This window comes from Acinonyx jubatus, chromosome D3, assembly GCF_027475565.1.
Source record: "Acinonyx jubatus isolate Ajub_Pintada_27869175 chromosome D3, VMU_Ajub_asm_v1.0, whole genome shotgun sequence".
Lineage (NCBI taxonomy): Eukaryota > Metazoa > Chordata > Mammalia > Carnivora > Felidae > Acinonyx > Acinonyx jubatus.
In genome coordinates this window covers 44,452,802-44,477,454 of record NC_069392.1, presented here as the reverse complement: position 1 = coordinate 44,477,454, position 24,653 = coordinate 44,452,802, and the positions used below count along the sequence as shown (strand labels likewise).

Sequence of the window (24,653 nt, the reverse complement as noted above, 5' to 3'; positions counted from 1 at the left end):
TAGTTCACCCACCACGAGACTCACAAAGTTCTCACACCTGATCCTGTGTTTCTGGCCCATTAATTGAAAAAGCCAAATCTGAACACTGTGAAAATATAGGCAAGAACCAGGTTGAGATAAGTTGGTAGATTATCTCTGAGTGGTAGAGAGAGGCTGAAGGGAGCGGGGTGGGTCCAGCCATATCTGCACGATACAGCATATGGCATTTCTCCTTGTGGGAGCTTGAGAGTCAGTGGCTGAAATATCTCAATGGTGGGGTCCCCCTATGGCCTGGCTGCATGGCTACACGCATGGCCTAAAATCAGGCCTGCCCAAAAGTCATGTCACCCGTGGGATGAGCTCACGCTCCAGAGGCATGCTTCCTCCAGTCTGCACACAGAGAGACCCACGCACACTGCGCACCGAGGCACCTTCCACCACGTGCTGCCCGGGGCCAGCCTGGCCCAAGGTTACCTGTGTCGAGGCTCCCCTGGGTGCTGCTTGCGCGTCCTATGGAGAGGCTGCGGTGGCTCAGGTTACGGAACTGGGAGAAGGAGGAGGTGGAGTCTATGGTATTTCTCCGGGCTCCGAAGGCATTTGTGGGTAACAGAAACTGGGTGTAAGAAACAGTCTAAAAGGTGAAGATAAAAATGGACAAAATGGATTATTCCCAGACAATGTTAGGTTTGCATCCTGACCAAGCTAAGTTATCACACCAAGTTCACATCCATATTCTTAGCTCTACCCAAGGAGACCTGAAATCTGTTTTTGGCATTTATTGGTGCCAAAACCTAAACTCAACTGACTTAAGGCTAGGTAAAAGTTTAAATTTATTGTACTTTGGGTGAATGCTCATGTCCTATAACAGAAATATTAGTGTTTGGTAACCATCCCAGAAGCTGTTGGGATGTTGTGTAATACAGGAGGCACATACCACACATGGCTGTTTTTTTCTGAACAGCACACAAGTTTTAATGACCCACCAAGTACGGAATTCCAAAACACATCAGGCTCCGAGAGTCTCTGATAAAAGGGCTGTGGCCTCCTGCATGTTCTTTTGGCAGATGCGATCTCTGATGCTTGTCTCTAGCTCACCTCTCTCATTCCCAGGTGAGCACTCAAACTTCAGGAATGGAGATGGAACAAGTGTTTTTTTGTTTCACCTGCTTGGAAAAGTGCACCTCATGCACTCCTACTTGTGGCTCGGGGCTGATGTCGTCTGGGCACAGTGGAGACCAGTTGTTCCGGGAGAGGGGCTGTGGGAGGTCATGTGCTGCCCCAGCAGCTTCACCTACCCTGAGATAGCTTCCCCAAATACTTGCACTGTCTCCACAAACAGGCTTTTGAAGCGCTTACAAAGACCACCTGGATCGAGCACCAAAAGGTCAACTTCATCTTTCAACCTTCACTCCTCAGGCTTCCACCCAGCAGCTCACTCACTGGGTCGTGGACAGGGAGGAATGTGACAGCCTTCCTGCTAGGTGCTCACTATGGTTGACAGACTCAGCTTCTCAGGACCACAGGAAGCCCTCCCCCCCCCCCCCCCCCCGCAAACTTTCTAGTAGCAAGAATGCTGCTGGCTGACAGCATCAGTTAATGCATGTTCAAACCACCCGTCACTCCATTCCAGAAGAGGCACAGGTGTGCTTGTCTGAGACAGTGGTCAGTATCATGGATTCCATCATAAACTGTGCTGGAGGAGAAATACATGTGCTATTTCATCACTGGCTCGGGGGTGGGGGGAGGCAGGGTTCCACATGCACGCTAGGGGAACAGGGATGGGCTGGCATCACCCACCAGGAAGGGGCCCCAGACTCGGCTCCTCCACCACGAGCAAGGGTCCCGGTCTGTCACGCTGCCTCTGCTTCCCAACCCTGGGGGTGTCAGCACAAACCTGCTGGGTGGAAGCCAGAAAGCCTTACCTTCCCATCAGCTCCCAGCTCCACGCCTTCAAGGCCAATGATCTCTTTCAAGCTCACGGCACCTGTTGACTGTTTCCCTCCATCCAACTTCAAATCCCTGGGGAGGACAAGCCCAAGAAAAAATGCTTTGGTGTGTACCCAAAAGAGCCATGATGATGTTTACTATACACAACACCACAGTCACACTGACAAAAATGACCAAGCAGTCCCTGGCCAACAGCATGTCCCTTTGTCCTGCCTCTGAGGCCCATTAGCAATACTGAGGACAGTTCTACCTTGGTTCATCCACTTTGACATAAATGAAATCCAATCAAACAGAAAGCCTGAAGATGAAAGTCAGTTCCAGAAGCTGATGGACTACTGATGTCCCTCTCTGCTGCACAAGGCTCCTTTGCTGAGAGTCATCTTACCGGAAGCTAGACAGCAATCTCTGGGTATGGTGGGACAATGGTTCTCTTGGGCTCCCGCTGCTGGATTCATTTTAAAGCTGGGGGAGACCTCCTCTCCTTGCCACCCCCTTTTTTAGATGGGAGTTAATAAATTCGTGTCTAAACAGTTCTCATTATTACTGCATTAATGAAGGAATTAATGCCACCATAGTCACCCTAGCTATCTCACCAAGGGACCTAGGAAGTGAGTATTTTTCTGTAAAAGAATTAATCTCCAGTATTAACAACAAGCATTTATACAGCACTTCACAATTTACCAAGACTTCCACACACCATCTTTCATTCTTTAAAATGATATTATAAGGTATTGTTACGATCTTATTTTATAGATGAGAAAGACGAAGCCCACAGTAGGTTAAGTAGCTTGCCAAGACACAAGATAGTATGTTGTAGAGACTGGTTTTGCATCCAGTGTTGTTTCCAGTACATCACATTGCCTAAAAGATGCGAGACAAGCTGGCTGTGGTTATGCTCAGGCGTTAACTGCTCACATTATCAAGGTCAGTCCCCCTCCTTACAGTAGTCCTCAGACTTGGCTGCAGATTAGAATCACCTGGAGTTCTCTGACCAACTACCACTGCCTGGCTCCCGTCCACAGACATTCTGTTTCAGTTGGAATGGGGTGCAACCTGGGTATCAGTTTTAAACACTTCCCACGGGATTCTAAAACACAGCCACATTCGGGAAGGACTTCCAGTTTCTGTGTCTATGGTGCTTGTTATACATAGCCACCTCAGGCTGGTAGTGTTCTTGCTGTGTGGCCTGGAGAGAAGCACCATATTCAGGGGCTGTCTTCCACAAACTAAGCAAGAGAAAAATGTTAAAGGCAAGACTCTCCAGGCCAAAGATCAAGAAATCAAAGAAAAAGAGAGGGAGCCGGGTGAGTGAGGGGAAGAGAGACAAGAGACATCCCCTTCTGTGAAGGAAAACAGGCATTTTCTGATTTAGCTGAGCAATCACTAGCTCTAAAACCCTACCTTATAATGAAAGCGTGATTAACAGCTGTAAAAGAAAGAGCCCAAATTTGCATCAAATATTGCATTTTTTAAATATTGCAGGGTACCTGGGTGGCTCAGTCAGTTGGGTGTCTGACTTCGGCTCAGGTCGTGATCTCACAGTTCGTGCATTCGAGCCCCACATCGGTCTCTGTACTGACAGCTCAGAGCCTGGAGCCTGCTTTGGATTCTCTCTGACCCTCCCCTGCTCATGTTCTGTCTGTCTCTCTCTCTCTCTCTCAGAAATAAACATTGGGGGAAAAAATTAATATATATATATATATATATATATATGAATAAAAATAGGAATAAAAGGTACTCTCCTTGGGATGCCATGGTATTGCCATGTTCAAAACTCTCTGGAGCCCCTTTGGAAATTGATAAAGTCTTACAAAAAAAAAAAAAAGGCAAATAACCAACCTTCCCAATCTTCAAGCTTTATACTTATATATATTTTTTTGCTCTGAACACTGTTGCTTGAATCAGAATGCCCCCTCCCACCCTCATACCCTACTAACCAGATTTGACTGTAAATCACTTCGGGTAATTTCAGACCTCAAACTCACCCCTTAGGGATGGTGCAGAATTAGGACATTAACATACAGAACTGTAAACACTTTGTCAGAAGGTGCACATCATCCCGTCCTGAGCTCCAAAAATATTCTGAGCAATGGGAGTCCTTTCGGGATGTGCCTGCCTTTTCCCAGGGGCACCTTCTCTGCGGGGGGGAGCATGCTCACTGAGGGCCAAGGCGTCCAGGATGATTTAAGTCACATCACTTTATAAACATGCCGAGCGAACAGTGACCTGCATTCTAGTCTCTGACCTCAAATCAGCAGCTGGAAGGACCAAGCAAGCAGGTGGAAGCAGAGTGGGGCTCAGCGAGGCCACCAGGACCTTGGGATGGCACACGCCAGAGACCACCTGCCCTTCCGCCCTGCCTCCTACGTGAGCCATCCAGGCTGTCTCTCAGGCTTCCTGAAGCGATGGACAGAGATGATGCCTGCACTAACAAAAGGAAACGCCTACAGAGCAAGAACCTGAACCAGGTAACAAGGCAAAAGTAGCCATGGTGGGCAAGGAGAAGGGATGGCTGTGGCAGCCCAAGAGGCAAGTGGGTACAAAGACAGCAGCGCCTTGTGTCTTATTAAAGGACCTACAGCTCGCTTCCGGGACTTCCTTCTTGCCCAAAGCACAACCCAGCAAGCACGTGCCTCAAATTCCCAACTCCCAAACAACTGTTTCCTTGTTTCTATTTTGCCAGACAGAGAATGTTATTTAGGGCTGAAACTAATTTAAAAGCAGGGCCTATCTTTATGGGGTGAGAAAACAGAAAGAAATGAGGATGACAAAACATGCCCATTTTAAGAGTGCTCTGGCTGCAGGCAGGGACAGAGGCTCATTCCATGACTGTATCCTGTCTACACCATGTCTGATGTGTAGTATTGACTTAAGAAGCCAGGCAGTCTGGCTCTTTGCTGTCTTACCAGTGCTCATTTATACAGATGGCATGGGACATGGGTGTCTATCATGTCCCTTAACATCAGTCTCAATTTGCTCACAGGCTCCTGATTCCCTGGACAGCCTTGCCTTTGCCAGCGGGCCCCCTCCTTGCTGTACGTACACATCCCAGTTCACAGAATCAAACCAGCCACACTCAAACCACACTCCCCTTGCTGATGCCACCCCCAAGGGAAATGGAACTATAACACACATTAAATTTTATGTGCTCACATAAAATCCAAGATTCCTCTTAGGAGATAAATCCCAAAACCCATTTAAAGATTTAAACAGGGGTTCTTAGACCCGGTGATTATTCCAATACCTCAGGACACTCTGGACAACATGGGAGAGAAAGGGCAACAGGCAAAGCCCCACCACACCTAACCACAGGAACCCATCTCTAGAGAGTGTGTGAGTCTGCTCACCATAGCCATCCCTGCCCACCACCCTTTGCTTGTTACCATTCTCCTTTGTCAATAACCAAAGCCAAGCAGAGTCGGAAAACAAGTCAGGAGAGTAGTAGATCCAACCTCAACTGTTCCTAGAAAAAACACACATTACTCACTGTAGACCAGCTCTGCCCAGTAGCACTTCCTACAGTGAGGGAAACATCCTGTCTGCGTGGTCTGATGCGGTAGCCACTAGCTCTCTGTGGCAACTGGGTGCTTGAAGTGTGATGAGTTGACTGAGGAACTGAACTGTTTATTTTAGTTAATTTAAATTCAAATAGCTAGCTAGCAAAGGAACATGGCTAGCAGCTCCAGTACTGGACCAAGTAAGCCTTCCCACAAGTGGCCTGGCCACTGCCTCAGGATGTTTACTCCCCAGGCCCCAGCTCACTGAGGAGAGATGGTGTCAGGTGTCCCCAGAAGGGGTGGGAAAGAGGCGGGACCCTGCAGATGGGAGCCAGCACAGGATTACCCTCAGTGGGGAGGGAAAGGATTATGGGACCCAAGTTCAAAGGGGACCCATACCCTGCACTCCAGCACCTTGGGAACTGGGCTCCTGGCTGTGATCAGATGCACGTTATATGTGGGGCACACAGCAGCACATCCTTTTGCCTCGAAGGCCACGGGGACGGGGTGATGAGGGTTTCAGCAACACCAAGCACATTTGCGAACAATGAGCAGCGGTGCTCCCCAAATCCGAGGCATTACAAAAGACTCTAGGTCCTTTGCACATCCTGGTGGGGAGAAAGGAGGATGCCCAGTGATAATTATGTTTTAATTTCCTTTCAGCCTTGGGGTGTGGGGGATGGGCTAATTGTTCATATTAAGTTTTTTTTTTTTTTTTTTTTTAAAGAAGAAATGAGGCATTTCCTGCACACCACATCTGGTACACTCCTATCTGCTCCCTTTGAACTACAAAACTTCACCCACATGGTAATATCACAACCGCTCCAGAAAATTGATAGCTTCACGGCAGCGGTTGAGGGCATGCTTTCCCATTTTTTCTGGCTCAGGTTCAAGATGAGGTTGTCGCTAACTTCAGGACTGCCACTTTGGTGGAACTGAATTAGAAGCACACTCGTGTACATATCTGCTTGCATAGTGGCATGTCCATGGAACATGACATCCACATCTCATGTAAGCGATTTCAATATGTTGGTTTCTTTTACTGGCTTTTGAATTTCTATATAGTAAGACTCGTGGCAACTGACAAAAGACGGCTTTCACAAAGAGGCTGACAAACTTCTCTAGGTTCCTTAGCTAAGTGCTCTCGTAAGAGTTGCTGAAATCTTGTATTAACATGAGCCATACAAAAATGCTGTTGCTTGCCCGTTTTGACCTACGTACATAGCGATTTCACATCGTGCCACCTAATTTACAAAGTAACTGCTCAGGACTCACATGTGAGCGTGAAGCAAATGAGAGACCTATGACCCAGGAAGCCCCAGTGTTTGGGGAGCCAAGAAGAGTTGCCTTTCTGTAAAAGGAACTCTGAACAGTGTTGCTGGTTCATCCAAAAAGAATCTGTAAAGAACTCCAGTGAAAAAGAATTAGGCAAAAGTCCTAGGGGAGTAGTGATAAAATCTTGATGTTTTCTAAGATCATTGTTCTAAATTCTCATTAAAATGGTGTATGAAAACAGTCTGGCTCAAAAGCCAGCATGAACCCTCCAGTACCAGGAGACAGAACTGAATTAACACGGAGCTGCAGCTGTAAGTAATTAAAAGCAAACTGAAGTTGGACTTTCCAGTTTCTTTGAAAAGCCTAGAAGATTATTTTTCCCAGATACATTCAGAGTCCAAATATTAATTTACTTATGTTCCACCTTCTTCTAAAAATGGAATAGAGACAAGTTCAAATACCCTATATGGATACTATCCAAAATTGTGTGCATTAAGGGTTTAAATGCTGTAGCTTGCATTCAGAGATGAACATGGTTAGTTAGGTCATAGGAAAGGATCTCATTTGGACAGACGCACTAACAGAGCCAGCGGTGAGGAACCACGGACAATGCAAGGGTCTGTTTTCTTCTCTTCCACAGGCCTGGGTGACGCTACAGCTCAGACCTACTTAGCTGTAAGAGCTCATTTCTCATCCATTCAAGTTTCTTTTGCAGAGGCTGTAGGCAACAGACAACACTTTGAAAACCCAGCACAAAGGTTTTCTTACAAAGTCTGGCCACTGGGGGTGGATGGGAGGTGGTTTAAGGGGGGACAGGGCAGGGGCTCACAGAAGATGGGGAAGGGGATAAAAACAGAAGATGAAAATGCATTTGGGGAGACAGCCAGGCAACAGTTCTACCCTTCAGCAAGGGGCAGAAATATAGGTTGGTTCTTTGTGGAGTGGAGCCCTATTCTTCACAGGATGGCCCCATAATTCTTTTAATGTAGCTCTCCTCGAAAGCCTATGACTTCGTGGTTGGAAACCCCCTGGACCTGTCTCTGTTTTGGCTCCCACAGCAAAGAGTGGATGAGTGTGATTTTGCAGTTGTGGAATCATCTGGTCAGAGCAGATGGCCAATCTAGATATCCTGGTGCCCAAAGGGGATTACCTAGGTTGTTATTAACCTCACAATGTCCCAAGTCCTGATTTCATCCCGTGTAACAGGTAAAATGATCTCCCATTACCGATGCTCATGAAGCAGTAATGCACGCAACTGATCAAACAAGATTCCTTGTTAGGTAACAAGAAGTTCAAGGTTAAGGCCCTTTCCTAAAGGAGCATGTGATTAGCAAGCCAATATTACTCCTAATAAAAAAAGATATGATTTAAATACTTAACACCTGGGAAGTGGAAATGTGTGCGTAATCCAATTAACTAGCTTCCAGGGCTTCCAGCTTCCAAGATGGCCCAACCTCCACTTGTGATCGTTTCTCTAATGGCGCTCTAAACTCGAGACCTTGTAATGCCAGACAGAAGCACCACTGGGCACTCGCTCTTTAAGGAACAACAACAGGTTGAACACTTTGATGCATAAATAATTTAAAAACCAATTAAATATTAATAGGATTTCCAGATCCTTTTAAAAAAGAGAGAGATTTGCTGCAGAGAGTAAAGCTTGAAAGCTGGATTAAGAAATACCACTTGTGAGCTAATTTTAATTAAGAGATTATGCATCCGCTGGAACCCTGTGATATAAAAACATTTATCATCTTTTAAGAAATCCTATTTCTCACCTCTTCAGATAAAATACAGCTGCCATCTTGGATTGAGTCTGCTTACTTGTAGCAGAGCTGAACGTTACACCACCATAGTTCAGAGTCAATGGAACAAAGCCCAGGGCTGACAGGAAAAAGTAAAATCAAAGCAGCTTTTAGTCTACAAGTCCTGCCCCTCACACTCAGCACTTCACCGATAAGCCATCCCCCAAGGGTAACTGGCAGACAATGAAGGGGCCTTAATGTAGCTTACACCAAAATCTTTGTCTAATGGCAGCTCCTATAAACAGCCGGATAACGGCATGATTCATCCATGAGCTCATTCCAGAATATGTCTCTGTGTGGGAATATGGTGTGAGCAAAGAAACACAATTTGTGAGTGTGTAATTTTCCACAATGAAAAGAGATGTTCTGGGGGAAACTGGGTAGGGAGGAAGGAGGGGGATAGGCCAGAGCCAGGGAGGAGGCTTTTAGGCTTGGAGGCCCTCTCTCAGAAGAAGTGGTTTTGTATGTCACAAAACAATCAACGCTCAGGAAACAGACCCAAGAAGATGACCTCATCTGAAATGTCCCCATGACAAAAACTAAGGACATAAGCAAATATCACGTGGGCACTGCTATTTTAAAACATGCTCCCAGAGATACCTTGTGCTCCACTGGGAAGCCATTTGCTTTATCACATGGTCTCAGATACATCTGTAGGAGAATCCAGAGATTATCATTCAATCAGGTCTGGTTATATGAATGGGTCCGTTCCTACACACATCATCATCAAGCTGGAATCATCTATTTTGATTATTTTACATAACCCTGAGTCACAAGTTAACTGGATTCACTGCTACCTCCTGATCAGATCTGTACATACAGAAATACCTAATGATGTCTGTATGTTTCAGGAAATAAAGTTCATCTGGGCATTTGTGTCAGTCCCCATATACAGAGATAGTCCTGGCACTGGCCCCCAATACAATGCCTGTAGTCTCTCACTCACCAATGGATTGTGTTCCAAAGCCTTTGAGTTGGCCATCTGGAACTTGGAATGTATTTTCCCATGGACATGATGTTACAAATGGAGATTGCCCACACAATGCTCTTTTAGCCTCTAATGTCACCAAACTAGCCCCATAGTAAAAGCAAGAACTCTGGTTGTAGGAGCAACAGGTCAGAGGGTGAAAGAGGGTGAAGAAATAGGAAAAAGCTGTCTCCCTCTTGGTTTCCTCATTTGGGACTAACCTTCAGTGACATTGTAAAGGGGGTCAAGTTTGCATTCTTTCTACCTCTCTCTGTGAACCTCCTTTTCCTTCTCAGGACCCCAGGATCCTTACTCCTAAGCTGTTCCAGTCTTTCACAGTCTCTCCCGCTTTCTACTTCATTTAAAAAAAAAAATTTTTTTTTAATGTTTATTTTGTGTGAGAGCAGGGGCAGAGAGAGAGAGAGAGAGAGAGAAACACAGAATCCAAAGCAGGCTCCAAGCTCTGAGCTGTCAGCACAGAGCCCGATGCGGGGCTGGAACTCACCAACCGCAAGATCATGACCTGAGCCGAAGTTGGAAGCTTAATCTACTGAGCCGCCCAGGCACCCCTCCTGCTTTCTACTTCTGAACCCATAAATTCCTTTGCAGCTCCTGGCCCCATGGTGATGGCAAAGCAGTCCAGGGGACAGGGCTGGTGGCACAAATGGAGGGGCAGTGGTCTTAGGTAGAGATATGGACAAGTGGTTTATCAAGTGGGGTCTGCCTGCTTGAGAGTCGGGAAACTTGCTTGCAATTCATTTTGTAAGCAAAAGGTTGCCAAGCCAAACCACAGATCCACACGAAAAGAGAAGGCAGTGACTCATGTGGATAAAAGGCAAAAAGACTCAGTCGGGCCTTGGCAAACTGTTGATTGAAAGAAGAAGAGCTGGTTTAGGGCTGGGACTCTTCCCAGAAAATAGTATAATTTACAAGCTTAATCTGAGAAGGGTGTTTACAGCTATGGGAAGGTTTGATGTTACAGTTATAGTGAAAAAGATGCGCAACATCTGTTCCTCTTCTCAGTGACCAGCTTCTGATAGCTTGTTCTGAAAGGTGGGATGTGGCAAAGCTTCTTCCCACAGGGAAGATCAGAAGAAAACAATCAGCTCTTCATATTCCATACAAGCACATGCACTAGGGGATAAGAAAGAAAGAAAAAAAAAGACTGGAAGGAATAAACCAAAATGTTAATGAAGGTTTTGTTTAGGAGCTAAGGCTCAATAATTTTTACCTTCCTTTTATTTTTACATACATTCTAGATTATTGAAAAATAAGCAGTTAACCACCGAGGAAAACAATTTAAAGACCAAATGAAAGCAGATCTGAAGATGAATCCCTTATGTCGTAGAAACAAAGCGCTGATGAACTCATCACGAATCGGACTGAGATTTGCTGTGTTGGGGCAGATTTAGGAAGAACAATGAAATAGCTCTGTGACTGGACAGAACAGAACCAAAGTGAACATTTAATGAGTATCTACTACAGCCTGGCAGGGTGCTCAGAGCTTTCATATGTAATATTTCATTTAATACTCTCAAAACTCTAAAGCTGACATCATAGCCACTTTTACAGATGAGGAAGCCTGGGATCAGCAAAGCAAGTTAATTTGCAGGGACCGAGGATTCTGCCTGACCGCATCTCCATCAAACACAACCTATGCTCCCTGGCTTCAGATGCCCACCGGCACCAAAGGCAGGGATGTTAGATAAGGACTGTGGTTTTCCTAATGGGACCTTGAAGCACAGAGTAAAAGTGAGTGGGATTCTCATTCTCACCCACTCTTCTGGAGTAACTCTGTGGTTAGCTATTTATTGGCATTTTGTGTAAACTTGTATTGGAGGAGCGGTTTCTTCAGCAAAATGTCTGAAAACCACAGGACTGAACAGTCTCCAAGTTCCTTCTAGCTCTGAAGGTACATCTTTGGAGTTTAAGGGTGCTCCTTGCCATTGAATTCTGAGAAAAGGCATTACCTGGTGTCAGTTATCCTTTGGTGAGTTAGCCTGGGGACACCCAGAGAAGAGGCAACGCCCTTATGCAGAAAGGGCTTCTACACCCTTACAAGTGGTTTTTGCTCACCAAACTCAGCCTGTAGGCCTGCTGTTATGAGTAAAAATCCACCCCTATTCATGATTAATGGAACTCAAATGCAGTTTACCTGAAAGGAGTTAGTGCAGCCTGTAACCAGTCTTCAATCTAAGCATGCCAGCAAATCCTGACATCTTCCTAACTCGTGCACTTGATCAGACATGGCCATGCTGGTCCCCAGAAAAGGCCGGACAGTGAGGACCAGAGTGTGTGTGTGTGTGTGTGTGTGTGTGTGTGTGTGTGTGTGTGCGCGCGCACACGCGCGTGAAAGTGTGTGTGGGTGGTGGGGAGAAGGACCAAGGCAAGAGCTTCACTTTACCTGACATGGAAAGGGGCTCCAGAGACAAGAGGAAGCTCCCCACTGCCTGGGAGTACTGGGCCAGGGAAAACCACCTCCTTCTAACTCTATGCAAAAGTCAAACCAAAGATGTCCTTGGTTTAAGCTTTAAGCAAGAGCAGTAAAAACAAAAGGAAAATCACATGTTGATCACGGGCTAGATAAGCAAGCCAGCTAAAAGCCAGGGAACTCTGATGGGGCTTGGGCAGACCAGGTGGGACATCAGCAAAAGGCCCTTGGCATTCTTGGGTTTAACATTCAGAGTGTTGAGTATTTGTGAGCAACTCAAGCAGCACAGCAGGAGTGATCCATGGTGTTGGTGAAGCCAATAAGAACTGCCCAAACTGCGAGGCTACCATGTGGAGGAGTCACCTTGCCGGGTAGGTCAGGTGAGGGAACCTAGTTGGGGCTTAGCACCTGTATCCTGACACCTCTTTTGTCACTGTAGGCTTAGCAACTTTCATTGTGGATGTGATCATCACCTGCAGAAAAGCAGGGCCCAGAGGTCCATGACAGATCATCCTTGTTGGCACCTTCCAGGCCCCTCCTTCTCCTTGCCCATCCAGCACCACCATTTCTATCAAGTTGCCAACAGGGATGGGGTGCCAGGGTGAGGACTCCAGGGAGTACTTGCTCCTGTTGAAGCAGCCAATCTGGCCATCGTTTTTTGGCACAACGATACATTCATAAAATTAGCCATTCTCAAAAGCCCAGAGACACAGTCCTCAGACATACTGTTTTTACTTATTCATTCAACAATTACAGAGTGTCTACTATGCACACTGAAGTGCTAGAGAGGCCTTGAGAACTAAGACACAACCCACACCTTCAAGCAGGATGAGGACAAATTACAAAGGAGTTAAAATATTTGTTAAGTGCTATGACAGGCCTATAGGTACCATGGAACACAAGTGGGCTCTCAGCAGGGCTTTGAGATGGGGCATTAGGAAGACTGCGAGGGTGGCCTGAGAAAGCTGCCTGGAGGGAGATCTGAGTTCCATCTCAGTAAGAAGCTTAAATGGGGTGAGGGGCAGGAAGTCTTTCAAACTTTGCACCAAATATATAAAAGCCCCAAAAGCAAGAAGAACCTGACACGCAGCCAGGCATCTCGCTACGGCCAAGAGAGGCCATGGGAAGAAGGGTTAGACAGGAGAACTGAGGCCAGCCCAAGGCCCTCTATCTGCCGACTAGTCTATAAAACCCTGAGAGGCTTTTAAGCAGGGGTGATAAGCTTTGAGTCAGAAAAATGACAAGTAGACAAGAGTAGAACCGTCCAGGGTGCAAGGGCTCACACATATCTGACTATGGTTGGGTTTTTCTCAGCTGAATGATAATCACAGATGAAGGCTGGGGTCAGGAGCCAGCAGCGGTGATGGCGAGAACTGAAGGGGTGGGGAAGGGAATGGGAGGCTGGGGCCCAGGGCTGGGAGGCTGCTTCCACCTGCGGGGTGGACATGTATGGAGTCTGATTAGACATGGTCTTCTCATTAAATTGAAAAAAAAAAAAAAAACAAAATGAAGGTGAAACAGACATCTTCAGATAAAAGAAAACTGGAAGCAATGGATCTGTACTACAAGAAATAGTACAGGAAGAGCCATTTCTTCAAGATGAAATGAAAAGATATCCAATGGAAAGTTTAGAACTTTGGGAAAGAAGGAACGCTGGAATGGGTTAAGTATCTGGGTAAATGCAAAAGTCTTTTTGGTCCTTTTGCCATTTTCCTCTATCTCTTTACAAATTACACGCCTGTTTGAAAACACTGAGAATGTCTTCTTTCAGTGAAGCATGTTTGGGTGAGGGGGAGGGACCCCTTACTTCCCTGAGGGTTCCCTCCTGGGGCTGAGACCGGGTTAGGGCTGGAGTCCTTTGGTGGCCTCCACAGGTTCAGTCTGGCCACAGGTGGTTCTTCAGTGAGCCACTACGGCAGAGATCACCGACTGGCCCGCAGTACCCAGGAAGGCCAAACACTCCATTTCCCAGACTCTCGCAGGCAGCAGAGGCTCTACGGAGCAGAAGCCCTCATGTGGAGGCTGGAGGCAGAAATAACATTGAGTGGGGGTGGGGATCAGAACTTCTGGCAAGTGTAGGTGGAGGCATAAACAGCAGGGTTTTTACAGAAAGAAGCCCAGAGTGTGGCTGCATGTCTGTCCCAGCCGCACTGCCTCCTACTGGGCTGCTCTTGGGTGTTGTTACTGGTTTCTCTGTCTTTCCGGAACATTCTCTGAATGCCCCCTCCCCCCAATCCACGGCCTTCCCACAACAGTCAGTGAGGATCCTGTTGTCAGAGTGTACCCCACCCTGCACTCCACCCCTCCGTGCCCATCAGAGCCACTGTGAGTTGATGAGACAGGCAAGACTCTGAATTCTTAAACTAGAAGAGCAGGAACAAAGGACAGTTATTAGGAGCGCTTTGTTTATCTAACAGAGGATTTCCTCAAGTGTTGTACGTGAACAAACTCTGTAAATCAAATGGTATTTTAAGCAATAAAAGAGCTTATTATTAAGAAAGCAAACAAGCTTTTCATTTTTAAAAAGCATCGTCACCAACCCTTTTGCAAGGACGTGTTTGGTGCTGTGATACAGTCCTCGACTGTAACTACTTAGCATACTTTCTCAAAGAGAGGCATTTTCCACACAGGATATAGACAGGAGGAAGACCCTCACCAGCCCCTAAATTGCTTCAGTGGTGGTGTTTGTGGGGTGACCTTGGCTGGGTAGCTACTGGGGAGATGTAAGCAAGTAGCACTCAGTGTCATGACCTAGTGATGCCCACAGACAGCCAGGGTGTCCGCACCATGTCAACACCTGCATTACGTGACCCCCCCACTCTCCACGGGCATTCCTACTCTACAGTGGACGAACACTCAGATGAGGGGAATTATACAGATTATTTTCACCCAAGGCTCCACCCAAAGATGCTGGGGGCTTGGCCTTGGAGGAGCCAGGCTGCGGCGTAAACTGGCAACCTCTAAAGCCTTCGGAAGGTCACCACCCACCAGCACGAAGACCACTGCGTCCCCAGGGGGTGGCTCTCCTGTGGCACATACACAGACCTCCACCATCACCCAGATACACACTAGACAGCCAGTGTCACCCACTTGTCACTAGTTCCGGGCCAGCAAGTGCGGCCCCAAGCCACAACGGTGAAGAAAAACACACTTGGCTCTCAGCTGTGTGTCAGTGCTTTGGGACCTGCACCTATGGGGTCTGTCTGCCCCAAAGCAGAGAACACAGCACCTCACGGAGCCTGCAGCCTGTCTGCCCTCCCTCTTACCTCTTGGCACTGCTGCTAGGCCAATCTCTTCCCCAACCTTGTAACTGCAAACTGATAACCCCAGAACCCACCTGACAAGGCTGTCGCAAAGATTCAATGAGCAGATGTGTGATGGCACTCAGCACAGTGCCTGGGATACTGGAAGCATGACTTCTGCTTCAGCTCACATCACTTTCTCCATCTTGTTCACACAAATGCTTGACCTTATCAGCTCTTCCTAAGAAAATAGGCTCTTTTCTCAAATACCTTTAGCTATACATCAAAGCAGGGAAAACAGCTTGAAGAGTACGGCAGCTGCTAAATAACCAGGGCAGTCCGCGTTAAGCAGAAGCTCTAAAAATCACAGTGAGTGGTCCTATTGTCAGCTTGGAAGTATAAATCTGGTGGCACGCAAAGTGATCCTAAACATTTCACACCGTTCTCAACCCTGGGCTGATTAAGCCCCTGTCCTTGTAGCCTACACCAGGAAACCATGTACCAAATAAAACCGCAAAGTCAACCAGACCTGCACTTTTTAAAAAAATCTCAAATTAAAAAAAAAATTGAATGGAGAATTATTCAGAGGGGAACTCCAGAAGCACCTGATCACTAGTGGATGGGAAGTGTGAATGGCACACCTCATTCATAAACTCTTCGTTCGACCAGACTTCCAGCTTCCACATTAGCAAAATCGACAAGGATGACAACGTATGCAGGACCTTGGAAAGTCTGGTCAAACGTCCATGTTGTACTGAGACCTGGAGCGGCTGAGTGATGGGCCTGTGGCAGTGACATCCCAGGACAGCTCACTTCTGTCCCTACCCCCTTCCCCTTACTACCTAGGTCTAACCACTTAGCTGTTGGTCAGCAACAGGATTCCCACTTGGTTGGGGCTTTACCAAATTCTTTCAACAAGCCAAGCATCACAGAGACTCCCCACCACATCCCCCAAAGTTCCTAAGGGGCCAGACCATCTTCTAACATCCTCGGAAGTCAATGGTGAGGCTGGAATATCCTTCCCCACTTCTCTAAGACCTCACGCTTCTATGTCTTGATGAAGAGCTGCCAACTCTGGGGAGCATTCCGTGATCCCTCCGTCTGAATTCACTGAACTCCCTCCTCTATGCTCCACTGCACACTGCTTAGGACTCATTTCGTTGTTTGCTCTTGTGTCTGATGGTCAGTGTCTTTACTACCTTGTGTCTCCTACCGTTAGAGGGTAACGAGGAAAGACACATTTTCCTGTGCACCACTGTATCCCTACTGCTTAGAAGTGTGCCTGGCAAACAGCATGTTCTGTGAAGGAGTGAATTCTGCTATGCAGCAGGATTGCCTGAATCTCTACCCAGGAGACAGGCAGGGATGGCAATGTATTGGGAAGGGGAAGGAAACTCACATAACAAACTCTTGGCTTTTTACTGTTGATAGTAGACTCAATGTAAATGTGGATCTTGATAAAGATTTGGGGGAAGTTAAAGCACTCTGTAGCACCTCTTTGTGGCTCCCCAGCTGTCCTGGATTGGTTGTTTACATGTCTGGCTTCCTGGCTCAATAATAAGCTCCTAAAGAGTGGGTCTTCCTCATCCTACACCCTCCCAGCCTCGATCAAGGCCTTGCACCCGCAAGGGGTAGAAAAAATGCATGAGTGAACAAATAAGTAAATGAATAAATGGTAAAACCTCTCCTAAGACTGGCCTGTCTGCTTTGATCAACTGATGTCAAGACCCAAAGTTAAGTGCTCAGTTCAGCTGAAAACCAAGAACAAAGCTTTGGGGTCAGGGTGGGAGGCAGGGCGAGCCAAGATATGAGAGCCAGACTTGGGAAGCTCCAGTGCAGCATGAGAAGCCAGAAAGCAAAACCAGAAAGAGGTAAGGCCATCCTGATAGATGCTTTCCTTGTAAAAGAGGTTCAAGTACACACTGGATGAACTTCTGAGTTTCCTGTTTTTAAAACTTCCTTGTGATGAAGTTGGAGCTGAACATCATCCCTTTTAGCAGTGGGGGTTTACGCGTGTCTGGCATAATCATGCGCCTGTGGCTCAGTCCACGTGCAGAAGCACAAAAGAAATGTGGCGGCTGGAAACCACAAGGTCAGCAGGTTAAGATGGCTGGAGTACAGGGTTCTGGTGCTGCTGGTGCTGCTGGGCATCCACCCCCATGCCCGAGGGGTCCCAGCTCTGAAGCAGCGAGGCCAGGCCAGGTCATCTCTGAAGTCCTTTCCAGCCCTGAAATTCTATGATTTGTGTCCCAGTCACAAAGAGTTAGCTCTTAGCATAAAAGGAATTTTCCACAGCAGAAAGGTATTAGTTACTACAGGCATGAACTAAAGCACTGTAAAAATATATATGCATATAATTTACTAGCATAAATACTTTTATTATTTGAGCACAGTGGTTTCCCAATAATTAGTGAAAAATAATCCTAAGTTTAAGTGGCATTCACTAATAAGATGTCTGCTCATCGAAAAATTTAAAAAGCAGAATCGCTTCTTCACCTTACCACTAAATTACAGTATTTTGAATGGTGTGCAGAGTTTCTCATGTGAGTATTTAAGTAGAATGTGCTGCAGAAAGAAACAGGCATGCTCTTTTCTGTTAGGTATTGCAATTGATCTGATTATGTGTTTTGTTATAGAAAATTAACCTTACTGCACTTTGGTTTCCTCATCTATAAAGTTTGAAAGAGTTTATTCATATCTAAAATGTAAAAGATTATGTCCTGTGACCCCATAAACTCACTCTGCTTCTTCATCTGGGCCAACCGGCAGAACAGCTGAATCTGCCAGTAACCCTATGACAGATCTTCCTGAAACATCCAGGGCCTTGTCAGCAGCAGCCGAGGAGACTGCGGCACTGACAGACACCTGTTTCCCAGCACACTAGCTGGGATTTCCTCCAGGTGTTAAAATGGGGGGAGGGGGGGCACATATTTCCAACAAGGACGTCAAACAGTTTGGGTGATCTCTTCCTGGGTAATTTAAATTTAAATGTGTTCCCATGAGTTCTGCATAAAATGCAATGATCTTCAAAGTAACGACACAGGTAGTAACTTGATATCCCCATTCTACAGAAGAACAAGCAGAGGCTCAGAGACAAGTAATTTGCCCAAGCAAAAAACTACAAGTCTCCCAAGTTCTCCATGCTGACCTCCCACATTCTGTTTAAGAATTTGGAGACCCTGACAAGCGGGCCCCACCTACCTCTTTGTGTGAGGTGCTGTGCTGGACCTTGTGTACTCAGTTGCCCCAGGAGCCTCAGTTAACCCCTGCGAGGCAGTTACCATAAAAGCTCCATTTCAGAGATGGGTTTCTGTGATTATGAAGCCTGTTTTGCCCATTGGCCAGAGTGAGTCAGGGAAAGTCCTAGAGCTGGTCAGAGTTGGGTTCAAATTCCCATTCTGGCCCAAAGTCGATGTTTGAGACTGTAACTCTTAAAGATCAGTGGTCCTATCTATAAAACAGGGTAAGTACTTCGGTACCCTAGTGAGGGGGCCCCAGAATTTGGAAATAAGATCACCATTCCAGAATGAACATGAACATGAACAGTTCCAAGATGAAAGCACAGAGAAGCCAGATTATGTTAAAGACACTGAATGAGTTCTCAGCCAGGAAGACTTGGCAATCATCTGACTGAGTATCTTTAGCCTTAATTAAAAGTAGTAATTATGTGTGAAATTTCAATGTGCCTTGGTTTAAGTTCCAGGGGGCAGGAACCAGGCACAAGTTTCACTACGTTTATCCCAGTACCTAGTCACATAGTAAGCACTCAATAAATGAACGAATGCAACATAGCTGAGGGAAGAATACATCAATCAGAAAGGCTAGCAAGGGCAGCCCAGAGAAATAAGGCTAACTCCACAGTGACCATCTAAGCTCGCCGTGAGGGGAAATATTTAGACAGCCTTCCACTGCTGATTCAGATCTCCCTGGAAATGTGCTCACAAGCTGGTCACACCGCAACAATCCGAGCCCTGGGGCCATTACTTGTATAATAAGTTTAACAAACTTGCCTTCTGGGTCACACATAGGTCCGTGAGCTGGTACAATCTAGTCTCCATGAGGAATAAGCCTGCTCTCAGGTGCAGCCGAACCTGGGACCACAGTAGGTTGGTAAGGTAAAGCAGGCCTCCTCACAAGGTCTCCTGTGGGCAGCCCTGCTGGCCACACCCAGGTGGCCCCTGAACCTCTGAGCCAAAGGATTTGCTGTTACTTTTCCATGAACACCTACTTTTGCAAGGTTGTTGTAAGGACGCAGGGAGTGAAAAGACTGGCATAAGGTCCTCAATCAATAGTTAAGATTACCATTGCTCTTTCAGACACATCTAATAAATGACTGAGTCACAATTCCACGAACAAAATGTGCCACTTTCTGTCCCACGAAGCTTATGGTGTAGAGTACGGATAGAAGTGAACTGAACGGATAGAAGTCTGACAAGTCTATGTAGAAAAGGGAAAGCCATGATGAGCAGGAGCAACCGGCAGAGCTCATGGAAGACAGACTATGGTGAATCTGCCCCAAGGCCACACTGCCCTCCCACAGGGTGGTGGTCATGAGCAGGAAGGGTGTGGTTGTCACAGTGTCTAGAGGGCACTTCCAGCATTTAGTTTATAGAGGCCAACATCCCACAAGGCTCCTGCATCCCATGCAGTAAACTGTCCTACCCTACATATCAGCATCTTCCTGACCTCAAACACAATATGCAGTGACAGGTGAGGGACAAAGCAGTCAAGACTCAGAGGAAATGAGCACAGAGTTCGGCATGGGGAATGAGGAGGAGAGGCTCTGCAAGGACAAAGCCTCACTTACCTACTTTTCTTCAGAGCGAAAGGAGGAGCTGGTTGATCTAGAGAAGTAAGCGTTCCTTTGGCCTGTGGTGAATCGCATAGGGCTGTTCCTGGTACCATTTTGCTTTGGTATTTGCTCTGGCTTCCTGGTCAGTTCCCAGCCCCAAGCCCAAAATGCAAAGAGGCAGGATGTCCACATGGTTTGTATGATTCCTTACCTCACCTACCTTTCTCCGAAAGTTGACATGGCCCTGAGGAATGGGGTGGGTCCCCATGTTGCTCGTTTTACAGTATTGGAAGAGGTGACAAAATGCACATTTAGAAACAGCAGGCAATATGGAGAGGACTGGCAAGGGCGCGCGCGCACTCTCACACACACACACACACACACACACACACACACACGCGTGCGCACAAATAACAAGGAAGCTTTCTGGCTGAAAAGAAAGTGGAGCTTTTTTTCTTTCAAGTTTACAAGTCCTGAATTTGCAGTGTTAAAGGCAAGGCAAGTTCTTTGAATGGGAAGGGTATGCACAAGGTGTCACAACTTTTCACCCAGAGAACTATAAAGCAAGCATGCATATACATACCCTGCTTGGGCACTGTCACGATAGGGCAGCACTGAAAATATACTACAGAAGGATCTTCTGCCACTGATAAGGACTATTCTAAAAAATAAAAATAAAAAAAAGAACAAACAACAAACAAACTAAATGCGAACACTCTTAAATTAAAAAAAAAAAAAAACCATAGCAATTAAGCATTCATGGAATTCACGGCAATATTTGCACACTCCTGCCGCCTGCTCTGGCAGATGGTGTTCTGTGCTCCTTGCAAAATGCAACCTCAGCACAGCACAAGTACATGGCTTTCTCCTCATCCGAAGGTTAGCGCGTGTGACACGGGCGAGAGTCTCTAAGGCGCACACACGCATCATTTCTCTGCTGAGAGCTCCTGGCTGGGGGCTGCACGGCAAGACAGAGCAGACAGAGCCATGAGTCTGGGGGCCCAGTGCTGCCAACAGTCATGCCGCATTTAAACCACCCTTGTCTACCCTGCAGTGAACAATGCAAGAGCACTAGTGCCAGAAACCGTGAGCAAGAGAGACATTCAGATGCCATTACAATCGTCAGGTTTTTTATGTGCTGGCAGCATGTTAGGTTCTGAGAATAAATTAAGGGAACAATTACATAATCAGTCTTATCTTCCATTCCTGCTATAAAGAAACTACTGGAAACAGTTCTGCATTATGCTCTTATGCAATCAAAGGCCACTTAGGAAAATATTAGGAAAAAAACCTCAAAAAAGTACTTATCCTAGCATATGAAAATAACTTTTGCCAAAGACAACTGCTGATTAAAAAAATGAGAAACAAGTGGAGGATGTTAAAAAAAACTAACGTTCTTTAACACAACAGCAACAAACATCAGATACGGAACTTACTGACTTTTGTAATCTTTTCCTTCAATAATCATGATGATACAACCAGAGAAACGACTACTACTAACTGTATCAAGGTTTGGAGATTCTGCCCTTGTTTTAAAACTGTGATATTAAACTGTTGACCTGCCTAGCATAAAGTCGGGTTCCCCAGCATGGCAGAGCAGGCCCTGTGTCTTCTGGCTCTTTCTGCCTCTCTGGTCTCAACAAACATGACATCCCTTTGGCACTTCATCATCCACCCATCCTAAAGGACTTGCTGTCCCCCACCTTTAAAAGACCGCTGCTGTTTCATACCCCTGTCCTTTGCATGCTATTTCTTCTGCCTGCTATGCCCAACTTGGTAGGCTTAGTGAACTCCTACGTAGTCTTCAAAACCTAGCTCAGAAGTCACTGCCCCAGGAAGCATTTTCTCTCCCTTCACTGAGTTACTCATTCCCTTTTTGGTGCTGTTGCTGGCTCCGGATTTCCACTGCCAGGAGTGCACCGATCACAGAGGGCTGCTCACCACTGCCTCCCTCTTCTTCTACAAGGGGCGTCCAGAGGCTGAATACATGGGAGCCCCTCCATCAACAGTGTGGGCAGTGCTGTGCTTCAGAGCAGCACCTGAGTGTCCGTCCCCGGGAAGGCAGGACCACGGCTGTCTGTTCATCCCATGGGGATTCATCTGACATAGTTAAGGGGGTGGAAGCAACAGTCCCAGCTGCAAACAGCTGTGTCACCTTTGCGTGACTTCGGACCACTGACAAACTCTTCTGAGCCTCAGTTTCCTCAACTAAAACGACAGGATAAAACTGCTAACTAGCCTATTGGAACGCTGTAAAGAGTAAATGAGTCTATCCTGGGAAAGCCCTCAGAACAGTGCCTGGCAAATAATGCACACTCGATAAATATTAACTGATTTTACTGGGGACCACCTTCTTGGGTTGAGGGAGGTTTCACCCTGGATTCTGAATCTCTTCAGAGCTCTCTGCTAAAACACACAGGCCCGCGGGGCACCTGGGTGGCTCAGTCGGTTGAGCATCTGACTTTGGCTCAGGTCATGATCTCATGGTTCATGGGTTCGAGCCCCACGTCGGGCTCTGTGCTGACGGCTCAGAGCCTGGGGCGGGCTTTGGATTCTGTGTCTCCTTCTCTCTCTGCCCCTACCCCACTCATGCTCTGTCTCTGTCTCTGAAAAATAAACATAAAAAACCCCAAAAACACAGGCCCTCAAGATGTGAAAGGTGCACTCCCAGGACAGCTGAGGGATGACACACGTGGCCCGTCTAACAACCTACACATAACACTCACACGGTGGGGGGGGGGGGGGGGGGGGTCTGTCTCCTCTCAAGGGAGAGGTTTCTCGTCAGATACCACGGACCCAAACCCTGTCACTGCTGCCAGAACAGAAGTGTCACAGACAGAGTGGACCACCAAGGCGTCAAGGGCCAAGAGGTAAATAAATTGTGAGCACACCACCTTGCGAAACAGCAACCAGGCTCCTTGGGCTCTTACTCAGAGAGACCAGAGACAGATCCTGACGCTGTAATGCCTGTGTCCATTTATTTAAGCAGACATAATAATAATATTTAAAACTTACTAAGTATCCATTAGATGCCCCATTCTAAATGCTTCAAATGAAGAGAGCAAGTAAATGACATGCCAACAGTGACACACTAGCAGGTGAGACCCATTGGGGATCTGAAACCATGCTCTTTGCCACTATGTGCCTTGATGCTTTGCTCTTCTCTAAGACTTACTAGAAGAGTCTGCTCCTGTAGGTTTGACGGGGTATTCATGGACTTCCTAGACCCAAGAAGTCTGCCTTCATCCACATTTTCTAGGGTGGCTTTCCAGCCTGGCCTGCAGGTCACCAGGCTAGGAATGGGTGGGGCCAGAGGGTGACCCATCACAACAGCCCAGATATGAGTTGCCAGCACCACCAATGCCTCACTCTCCTGCTCTGCTCAGCCTGGGCCCTTTTCCAGACAGAAAGAGGTTCTTCACACAACCCCCACCATCCCTGGCCATCCACCCAAGAGAAAAGCCTGGAACTGCCCATTCCTGGTGGTGCTCAACATCCGTGTCTTCTGCAACACAGAGGAAGGAATGTGTTGAGCAAACTCAACTGGCTTAGTGTTAGTTCATTTTCTTCATTACTTTGTGCTAACGTACGGTTCCTTCCCACACACTGAATTTGTTTGGACATTTTTAATAGAACGAGAAAATGAGAGAACATAAATGCATGTGAAATTAAATATTCTTTCCAAAGTCCCAACCACAATGTGTCTATTAGCAAACAGGCAGCATTAGAGTTCTGCTAAATGAGTGCTCATCTGTGTGGTCCTCACCATTTAGGTCTAGGAGAGGCTGACAGCCTGAGTCTCATTCAGAAAAACATGTTACTCTAACACATAGGTCAGGTTTAGCAACTATGAATATGGAACATTTTCCAGCAATCCAGTAGGGTTGGTCCTTTCACAGTTGACCATTCTCAAGCAGCTGGAGTGGGGAGGAGAAAAATAAGGACCACCGAATCTTTGGGCACTTCCCTTCCTTTTTGGGGTTAAACCATCCTGTTGACTTCCACTTTATGCAGGGTTCAGAGGAGGAATACAGAGCAGAGACCCACACAGCAGCTCTGCACAAGTTTGTGGCTGTTCCTGGGGAGTTCGAAAGAGTTGACAGAGTTCCCAGGTACGCATCCAACGTGTTTCCTGAAGTAGCTCTGAATCCAGGAGGGGCTTCGGCCTTAGCCAGAGCAGGCAAATAACAACAAGTGGCAAGCTCTCGCCTTCTGTCTCCTCCAAGAGCAACTCTGAGCAGTGTAAACCTAAAGGCAGGCCCCTCGTAACCAAGTGCTATGCCCCAAAGCTGGAGTGTTCCTGTGAATTTGCAGCTTTCCTCTCTGTGAGTACTGGGGAAATCTCCATCATCATGGTGATGTCCAAGAAGAAAATCAGATTTATTTGCCTTCTTAAAGTGCTTCTGTATTTGTGGAAGAATTCAATCAGATGGCAGTTGTCAAGAATGACAGAAGACAGCCAAACTCCATTTCCAGTGGGCTTCGGAAATTGGCCACCTCCATGTCTTGGCCTCCAACCGATACAGTTATTTTCTTGGATGCCCAAATTGCATGCAGAAAGTCCACATAATTTTCCTTTCTGTAACATTTAACACTTTACTTGGAGTCAAAATGACCAGAAAGCATTACACAAAAGATTGTAACTTCAAAAGAGGAATGGACTCCAGAAGGATAGGTCTTTAAGGAATTAAAGATCACATTTCCATACAAACATCTGCCAA

At 46.7% G+C, this 24,653-nt stretch overlaps 1 protein-coding gene across 4 annotated transcripts in view; it reads right to left on the bottom strand.

Moving 5' to 3' along the window:
* Positions 1-24,653, bottom strand: part of CABLES1 (Cdk5 and Abl enzyme substrate 1) — a 113,061-nt gene that overhangs the window by 21,143 nt on the left and 67,265 nt on the right. For 3 of the 4 annotated variants that reach the window (XM_053206274.1, XM_027068635.2, XM_015080021.3), the window contains 3 exons: positions 20,516-20,593; positions 1,902-1,998; positions 454-610 (listed from right to left, as the gene is read on the bottom strand). In XM_053206274.1, coding sequence (XP_053062249.1) covers positions 454-610; positions 1,902-1,998; positions 20,516-20,593 — 332 coding nt within the window. The remainder of the gene's footprint in view (positions 1-453; positions 611-1,901; positions 1,999-20,515; positions 20,594-24,653) is intronic. The other variant, XM_027068636.2, reaches the window with a different exon arrangement.